Source organism: Telmatherina bonti (assembly GCF_933228915.1).
Source record: "Telmatherina bonti genome assembly, chromosome: 18".
NCBI lineage: Eukaryota > Metazoa > Chordata > Actinopteri > Atheriniformes > Telmatherinidae > Telmatherina > Telmatherina bonti.
The window spans coordinates 37,514,927-37,525,279 of record NC_136616.1 but is presented as its reverse complement, the minus strand read 5'-3'; the positions used below and the strand labels follow the sequence as shown (position 1 = coordinate 37,525,279).

The window sequence follows — 10,353 nt, the reverse complement described above, 5'->3', positions numbered from 1 at the left end:
CTCTGGTGTTCTTTCCCTGGTTGTGTGTGTTTACAACTCAACACTGGTTTCCAGTGGTACTGCTCCGTGTTCTACTTAAAGTGTCGGTGAGCTGAGTTCCCTGAAAAGGGACCAAATCGCGTACGTAACCGATCCTGCGTGGAGCGTGAATGGGCCTGGAGACGGGTAACAATGCCTTACAGAAGCATCTTGTTGTGGCTGAATGGTTTCACTGGTTCTATGCTGGTTGTGTTTTTGATGAGAGTAATTAGCTAACGTTTATATGTTACTTGCATCTGATGGCTTTTTATTCCATGTTAGTGCAGTTAAACACCATTAATTCTGCTCAGTCTGAAGTTTGAACATGGAGAAAGTTTGAGAAGACATCCCAGCCAGAACCAATAGCAGCCTCCAGTCAGGCGGCCCCCACTGGAGGCGGAGTATCAACACAACAAACTACATTTAAAAAAATTACGTAAAACATACGCATAGAAATAAAATAAAATAAACTAGAATAAAATAAAATAAAATAAAATAAAATAGACTAGAATAAAATAAAATAAAATAAAATAAAATAAAATAAAATAAAATAAAATAAAATAAAATAAAATGCAATGCCATCCGGCAGGCTCTTCTACAGACGGGGACATGATACTGGAAGGCTGCCTTCCAGCAGGTCTGAGTTCTAACTTTGGGAATGGTCAGGGGGCCGGTGCCGGAGGGTCCGCCAGGGCTCATCTGGTAAAAGCAATGTTGTCAAAGCCAGACCAGTTTACGCTGATCCAGACAAGTCCAGATCGTTCAAGCTACACGTTTTAGATGTTTCCCTGCTGCATCACACGGGAAACAGATCTAAAACCTGCAGGAATCGGGTCCACCAAGTCCAGACCAGGTGATCTAGACCACGTTAGAGCTGATGTACAGAGAGAAGCACATTTCATGCTGCGTTCACTGACACTCAGACATCTGAGGTTTGTTTACAGTAAATATTTGTTCTGATGTTTTTCCCTTTGGGAGGCCCCGGGGGGCCCGTCCAAGTGGCCCCCCCAGGTCCCCACTCTGGCTCCGGCTCTGGATAAAGTTTTTCACTGCAGTGAAACCAGAAACAACTGGATCTATTTCAGTGAAATCACAGCTGTATTGATCATATTCAGTCACATGAAACCCTGCATCAATGATGAAACATCTTCATGAAAGTGATCTGGAGGCGAACTCGGAGTTTTCTTTCCATCAAACTGATCAGCTTTAATAATCAGATCCAATCCTGATTATTGATCCCATTAACTAACAGGCGTGTAGGTTTGTGTTTTCTTACCGTCGCTGATGAAGATCAGTCCGACTGTGACAAAGACAGAAACCCGACTGACAGCTGAGTCACCGAGCAGCAACAGGACACACGCCAGAGAGTGTGTGTGTGTGTGTGTGTGTTAATAGCAGCTGCTTTCTAACTGTTGTGTTTGTTGTCCTGCTAAACGACGACCTGCAGGGAAACCTGGCATTATGGGACTACAGGTCAGTGTCCCGAGTATTAATACCAGGCTGCGACGCTGCAGACACAAACACGCCTCATTGTCATCCACATAATGGCAGGTGTGACGGTGGGTGACGCGAACACGCCACACACAGCTGCTCAGACAGCTTTCCACTCATCAACCTGCAGATTATTTCCTCCAGTCAACACAATGTCAGCGCTGGAAAAGCTTTCCGACGTTTAGCATCATGTCTGATGGGCAGCTGTAGCTGACATGCAAACACATCAATAAGGTCAGAATTTGGATGAAAATGGAAATTTTTTGTGGTTAAATCCGACTTTCTGAGAAGAGTTACATCACTGAGTAAACATGTCTGCACAAGTTCATGTTGTTTCTAGTTTTTACTCATCAAATCACTGCGGAAATGATCCTGTTTGCTCCGGGATCACACTCCTGGGATTCCTGCTGCTCCCGGTATTCCCGATCCTCCCGATCCTTCACACACTCCCAATTCTACAGACATTCCTGATCCTTCCGACACTCCCGTTACTCCCAACCTCCGGGACCCAAAGATGAAATCTTTCCTCTTCTTTTGGCTCCTTCACTACAAGTAGAGAGACACGATGTTCAGAGTCCGGCATCGGTGACACACAGTCTGCTGTTTTACAGGCTAAACTAAATAAATACGACAGGATGTGTTTTCTTTCTGCTTCTTTCCTTTTGGTGGACATGACAAGTGTTTTACTGATCGGATGAACGGACTCGGGTCCAGCGAGAGGGACCTCGGTCCGGTCGAACGGACTCGGGTCCAGCGAGAGGGACCTCGGTCCGGTCGAACGGACTCGGGTCCAGCGAGAGGGACCTCGGTCCGGTCGAACGGACTCGGGTCCGGCGAGAGGGACCTCGGTCCGGTCGAACGGACTCGGGTCCGGCGAGAGGGACCTCGGTCCGGTTGAACGGGACCAACGTGCCCTTAAAGGTGCAGGATGGAATACAACCAGAGATCAATGGGAGAAATGTCATCTATCATTAAAACATATATATTTGCCTGTTTGTACATATAAATATATGGAACCGTGTACACTCTGTGTTATACATAGCAAGGTGGATCAATGTATTTATTGGCCCCGAATGAACAAAAATCAGCAGTTTGATTCCGACTGTACATACATAAGACTTTTCTCGTATTATTGACACCTGACAACACTTCTACACTACACATCACACTGAACCATTCATACAGCCCTTCTGTCTTCATACAAAACGCTTTATTATCCATCAGACTGTCCTGATAGGCGATCTACTTTTGGGGACTCCTACATCAAATTCTGCCCATACAGGTCCTGAATCACACCTCTGGGACCAGGTTTCCTATGATGTGGAAAAACCAGTGTGAATGCTCCCAAAGGCGTCCTCTACGGTTTTCATGATGACTTGGAAACAAATAAATAGAAAAAGAATCAGAATTACTTCCAACATTTCCCAACTGCTAGCTTGATCGGCTAATAGCTTTAAGGAAAACGGTGGAACGATTCATCAGGTGGTACCAGAGACCAATTCCTCCGTTTGAATATAAAAACACTTATTTCTGTCGGAGAGGAAGTGGAAACACAGTGACGGCTCTGCAGTCAGACTCTGACTCACACACACACACTCAAACACATGGTAGGGTGTGTGTGTATCGGTTTATTGGTGTGATACAAGATGATACAAACAAAATATTTACTGTTTACACAAAACTTTAGAGGTTACAGTTCATAAAGCATTTATATCGACAACTCTTCATCATCATTATCATCACGGTGGTAAAGTCGTAACAGCTAAACCATGAGGGAACAGCCACACAAGTCAAACCTTTCACACACACACACACAGTCTGTACACGTGACTGCATGTTCTCACACACACGTCTGTAAGAAGCATGACATACAAAAAGCTGTAGAAAAATACTTTTAAAAAACCAAACACACGAAGCGACAACAGCAGCAGCAGCCACTTGGAATGTTCTGGATGTCCGACAGGCCTCAGCATCCGGGTTGCACCGGGTATCTGGCTGGCGGCGCCTCCACTGGGGTTGCCATGGCAACGTTAAATTCTGCACTCTGCGATGTTAAAACCGACGTTCGGGAGCAAAACTAAACCATGAAGCCCAACAAGTCGTCCAGCTGATAAAGGAAAAAACCACGAACATAAAACTAATTATTTTCTATTTTCTCAGTTAAACAACAAAAATTATTCAGTTTAAAACTAAATTAAATATGTTTAATTCATCCCAGAGGGACTCATGTGTATTAATACTACATATATAATGAATGTAAACTAATAATTGCATGTGGTCGGGGTTTTAGTGTTTTGTGAGTGAACGGTGGCGTCCACACACGCCAGGGGACGCTGCTGCACACAAGACCAAACATAAAACCTGCTTTGTTTGATGTAGCCGTGATTTTTTTTGTGCAAAATTATCATCAAATTGTGCAGTTTTAAGTCATCAAACCTGCCAGAACAAAGAAAAAAAGTTTTCTGTTAAACCAAATATCAGTGATAAGCTAGTTAGCTTAACTGTTGCTAATTTTTCTCAATGGTCAATGGTGACATTGCAACGAAGATCCGTCTTGTAATCTCATTCCTAATTCTTAAGTTTATATTTTGATCTATTAAGGTTTTATACTCACTACTGATGTGCAGCATTTTTAACTTCTAGATACCTTTAGCAACAATTTCAGGCTAGTAAAAACTACCTTGGATAAGGATATACACTGGTAAAGCTAAGCTAGCTTGGTGCTAACGTCGTGAGAAGATGTTGGTTAATGTGGTCAGTGTGCTACATTTGTGCTTCACATTTCAGCAGCATCAAGTTGGCAGTTAATTGCTCATATTAGTCCGTGTGCTAACTAACAAACTACGATTAAGCTAAGACTGTTAGGTGCTGTTAAGCTAATGTCAACAGCATGTTCTGACTGACTACAGGGTCGTCATTGCTAAAGCACTTGCTGCCATAAAGCTATCACAATACCAGCTGAAAACATGAATAGATTAATTTATCTTTGTTTTTTAAGGCAGAAATGTATTAAAACTAGGGTGTAAGTAACGTTAAAACTGTACAAGTACAGCAGACTAACGTATCCACATCTACATCGCGTGGCATGTTTTATTCAGATGTCCTTTCTTCTGGCTAGTATTGATCATGGGAAGAGTTAAACTCGAATAACGGCAGCATTTGCAACAACGAGTAGAATAAAGAGCCTTTCAAACACTGCAATAAATTGAATGAAGATTTGACGCAACCATAGCTAGAATGTTTTGTAGAAGTTAGTTAAGAAGAACACAGTGGAAAAGTGGATTACTGGGGCTCACACACCGGATTTGTTGTATAATTAGACTGCATGAAGTGGACTGTGTCTTTAAAAGTACCTTCAGATGACCATGTTATGAACTGGTGCTGCAGAAATAAAGCAGAGTTGAACTGAATTAAAAACTGTTTCACACTTGTGCATTTACATGCACAGCGGTGTTCCAACACACCTCACTCAGATTAGATTCACTGTCCAGAACTTCATTGGCTTCTGGATTACAGTAAGCCAGGTGTGTCGGGACAGGGATACATGGAGAACCTGCAGGACAGCGGCCCTCGAGGACTGATTCTGGACACCCCGGGTTTAACAGAACACTGTCCTCATCGCAAATGAAGTCAGAACCAAAAACAGGACAAATCCACCTAAAACTCCAGGTGCACCTTCAGGTGATCAGTCACAGTGAAACTGGGGCTTCAGCGGCCGAACTGAACGCTTTCAGGCAGTTTTTTGTTACAGTGGAGCTAAATGTTAAACGTGACTGCCTGGAGGGTTGAGTTAGGGTTAAGTTGCACCGTAAGCTGCCAGTGTGTTCATAGAAGCAAATGAATTCCTTTCTCTCTCTCACACACACACACACACACACACACACACACACACACACACACACACACACACACACACACACACACACACACACACACACACACACACACAGACACAGTACAGCAAAGTACACATAACAAGGCTGTTTTTATACTGCTAAGTTTTAGTACAGGCACTGTTAAGTGAAGCATTGTGGGAGTCTGAATGCTGAGCTGGTCTGTTTAACTGCAGCTTCTGAAATCTCTGACCATGTTTTGTCTCCATTTACTACAACTTCACCCTTCAAACATGGCTGCCGTTCAGCTGCTTGGCTTTATGCTTTTTGGCATTAGTGTCTCCTTCTTTTTATGGCTTTGCAGCAGCTGAAGAGGAAATGACGAGTCTAGTGAGTGAACAACGGGGAAATCTCAGTTGCAGTGAAAAGTGTTGGCAGAAATGTTTCAGGAAGAAGGAACCTCATACGTGACCCCAGTTACATGTTGTTCCCCTACATTTAGCCTAACGAAGGCTGAGTGCAGGCCAGACATTTCTCCTTCTTTCCTCAACATACTGACACATATTGAAAAATCCCGTGTTTTGTATGTGACACGTGAAGTCACGTGTTAACGGGAATCTGACGTGACATTTTGTATGTGACACGTGAAGTCACGTGTTAATGGGAATCTGACGTGATGTTTTGTATGTGACACGTGAAGTCACGTGTTAACGGGAATCTGACGTGATGTTTTGTATGTGACACGTGAAGTCACGTGTTAATGGGAATCTGACGTGACATTTTGTATGTGACACGTGAAGTCACGTGTTAACGGGAATCTGACGTGACATTTTGTATGTCACACGTGAAGTCACGTGTTAACGGGAATCTGACGTGACATTTTGTATGTGACACGTGAAGTCACGTGTTAACGGGAATCTGACGTGATGTTTTGTATGTGACACGTGAAGTCACGTGTTAATGGGAATGTGACGTGATGTTTTGTATGTGATGTGAAGTCACGTGTTAACAGAAATCTGATGTGACGTTTTGTCCCGTTAACGGGAATCTGACGTGGTGTTTTGACACGTTAAGTCACGTGTTAACGGGAGTTTGACGTGACGTTTCGTATGCAATAGCCACTTGCTAGTTAGCATCTGTGACGTGTTAGCGCTGCTCGGGTAGAAAATAAAGGCTCTAAGTACAGATTTAGGCACAGGTAGAGGACGGTGTGTTGAGCCCGTGGATGACATCCTTTCCTGCTGGAATGATGGAACGCTCGGAGCGGGGAATACGAAGCGTGTGGTTCAGTCTCTCAGGTACGTGTGGATGTAGATCTGCTGCTGGATCCAGGGAGTGAAGTGTGTCACGTTGCTGTAAACTCCAGGTCCCAGCACTTTGCTGAAGCACACGCTGCCCCACGACGTCAAGCCGAACAGCGTCCAGCGCCCACCTTCGTCTTCCTCACAGACCAGCGGGCCGCCGCTGTCACCCTGAGCGCACACACACACACACACACACACACACACGCACACACAAGCTTTATTTAAAATCCAGTGTATAAAACCCTGAAGCTGAACGATCGAGTTGACCTGAAACAGACTGAAGGACCTGCGGCTCCTCCTGACCTGCTGACACATTTCATGGTGTTTTCAGGTACGTTTAACATTTGAACTTTTTATTACATTTCCCCCGCGGGGACAACGGTTGCGGAACTTCTCGGAACAATGCAGCGTCTTCTTTCTGCTGGTGACTACTGAGTCTGATCTTCAGGCAGCTCTGGAGCCACGATGGAGGTGAAATCTGAAAACTTTCCAGTTTAAACTGAACATGCGAGCTGCTTGCTACATCTGTTTTTATAACATACGTGTGATTTAATTAAAAACGCGGTTTCGTATAACTGAACCTGTAACTAAACACACCCAGTTAAAGTGGATAAAACGTGTCGGCATGACAGTGAGATCATCTATCAGGATTCAGGTTGGGTCTGATTCTGCTCAGCTGGGTCGGCTGGACCCATGTCAACCTGATGCTCTGGCGTCCAGCCGCGTACATTAAGACGGAACTCCTGAAATCCTCCACGCTACATGTGTGGAAACCTCTTCTATGTGAAACAAGGACAGTCAGCAGATTCCCCAGAAGTTCCCCCAACAGCCTGCTCGGGGATAAATACTTCATAATGATACTGATACTAAACAGGACGGTGTTTCCTGCAGACGTTACCATGCAGGAGTCCACCGTTCCAGCTTCATAACCGGCGCACAGCATCCTGGGAGTGATGGTCTTCATGTCGAAGTAGGACTGGCACTGAGACAGCGAGATGATGCGGACCTCCCCCTCCTGCAGCTTGAACGGCACTGCAGACATAAAATAACGTCACGTCAAACTTTACGTCACAGACGGAATAAAAAGGCATCAGATTTACCTTCCCTTCCTTTCTGCTCCCAAAAACCGTCCCTGTTCACCCACCTTCCTGTCCCTCATCCAGTCTGAGGCTGTTTCTGTCCCGCAGGGGGAGACAGAGACCGGCAGAGACCAGCAGACGGAGACAGAGACCAGCAGAGACCAGCAGACGGAGACAGAGACCAGCAGAGACCAGCAGACGGAGACAGAGACCGGCAGACGGAGACAGAGACCAGCAGAGACCAGCAGACGGAGACAGAGACCAGCAGAGACCAGCAGACGGAGACAGAGACCAGCAGAGACCAGCAGACGGAGACAGAGACCAGCAGAGACCAGCAGACGGAGACAGAGACCGGCAGACGGAGACAGAGACCAGCAGACGGAGACAGAGACCGGCAGAGACCAGCAGACGGAGACAGAGACCAGCAGAGACCAGCAGACGGAGACAGAGACCAGCAGAGACCAGCAGACGGAGACAGAGACCAGCAGACGGAGACAGAGACCGGCAGACGGAGACAGAGACCAGCAGAGACCAGCAGACGGAGACAGAGACCAGCAGAGACCAGCAGACGGAGACAGAGACCGGCAGACGGAGACAGAGACCAGCAGACGGAGACAGAGACCGGCAGAGACCAGCAGACGGAGACAGAGACCGGCAGAGACCAGCAGACGGAGACAGAGACCGGCAGAGACCAGCAGAGACCAGCAGACGGAGACAGAGACCAGCAGAGACCAGCAGACGGAGACAGAGACCAGCAGACGGAGACAGAGACCGGCAGAGACCAGCAGACGGAGACAGAGACCAGCAGAGACCGGCAGACGGAGACATAGACCGGCAGAGACCAGCAGACGGAGACAGAGACCAGCAGAGACCAGCAGATGGAGACAGAGACCAGCAGACGGAGACAGAGACCAGCAGAGACCAGCAGACAGAGACAGAGACCAGCAGACGGAGACAGAGACCAGCAGACGGAGACAGAGACCAGCAGAGACCAGCAGACAGAGACAGAGACCAGCAGACGGAGACAGAGACCAGCAGACAGAGACAGAGACCGGCAGACGGAGACAGAGACCAGCAGACGGAGACAGAGACCAGCAGACAGAGACAGAGACCACCAGATGGAGACAGAGACCAGCAGACAGAGACCAGCAGACAGAGACCAGCAGAGACCAGCAGACGGAGACAGAGACCAGCAGACGGAGACAGAGACCAGCAGATGGAGACAGAGACCACCAGATGGAGACAGAGACCACCAGATGGAGACAGAGACCAGCAGACGGAGACAGAGACCAGCAGAGACCAGCAGACGGAGACAGAGACCAGCAGACGGAGACAGAAACCGGCAGACGGAGACAGAGACCAGCAGACGGAGACAGAGACCAGCAGACGGAGACAGAGACCAGCAGAGACCAGCAGACGGAGACAGAGACCAGCAGACGGAGACAGAAACCGGCAGACGGAGACAGAGACCAGCAGACGGAGACAGAGACCAGCAGACGGAGACCAGCAGACGGAGACAGAGACCAGCAGACGGAGACAGAGACCAGCAGACGGAGACAGAGACCAGCAGAGACCAGCAGACGGAGACAGAGACCAGCAAATGGAGACATCTGCAGAGGCTCAGTATGAACTGAGAAGACCCATCAGGTCATCTGGATCTGGTCTTTCATCAGCTCCAGTCCGAACCAGATGTGTAAAAGCTGCATTTAGCTTCTATGCTCTGCATGTTAGAAACTCCCAGAAAGCCTCAGATCAGCTGGAACGTCCAGGTTTAACTCTCTCTTTTTAAGGCCAAACCTGCATGTTTCTTGACCCTGATTTATTAGTTTTATGATTTTCATCTTTTTCTTCCTTTAATGTGAAATGATGCTTCTTACTTGTTGATGTTCTCACATCTCTGTAAAGCACTGAGAATCACCCTGAACTGTGCTGTACACATAAGCATGCCTGCCAGATGCTAGTTACCGCGGAAACAGGAGAAGTGATTGACAGCAGGTAGATTCTTGCTGTTGTCAACATGAAGATTCTTGTGATTTAAGATTAGAAGCAGCCAGAGAAATGTCATGTGACGTTACTGTTCACGATGTTTCAGCAAATATGACCAAAGTTTTCAAATAAAGTTAATAAATTCTGCTCTTAAACAGTAAACAACCAATCCCAGTAAACACACAGTCCCAGTAAACATACAGTCCAGGAAGAACACAATGCCAGTAAACCCAGTAAACACACATTCCCAGTATACACTATCCCAGTAAACACACAGTCCCAGTAAAGACACAGTCCCAGTAAACCCAGTAAACACACGGTCTCAGTAAAGACACAGTCCCAGTAAACCCACAGTCCCAGTAAACCTACAGTCCCAGTAAACACACAGTCCCAGTATACACTATCCCAGTAAACACACAGTCCCAGTAAAGACACAGTCCCTGTAAACCCAGTAAACACACGGTCTCAGTAAAGACACAGTCCCAGTAAACCCAGTAAACACACGGTCTCAGTAAAGACACAGTCCCAGTAAACCCAGTAAACACACGGTCTCAGTAAAGACACAGTCCCAGTAAACCCACAGTCCCAGTAAACCTACAGTCCCAGTAAACACACAGTCCCAGTATACACTATCCCAGTAAA

General features: G+C 46.6%; 1 protein-coding gene across 1 annotated transcript in view; it reads right to left on the bottom strand.

Annotated features, from left to right (window-relative positions):
• Nucleotides 1-6,628: 6,628 nt before the first annotated feature.
• The window catches only part of corin (corin, serine peptidase), a gene marked incomplete at both ends in the record, with an annotated part of 37,393 nt that continues 33,668 nt past the window's right edge, over nucleotides 6,629-10,353 (bottom strand). Inside the window, 2 exons of the mRNA XM_079257481.1 lie at nucleotides 6,629-6,814; nucleotides 7,545-7,678. Coding sequence (XP_079113607.1) covers nucleotides 6,629-6,814; nucleotides 7,545-7,678 — 320 coding nt within the window. The remainder of the gene's footprint in view (nucleotides 6,815-7,544; nucleotides 7,679-10,353) is intronic.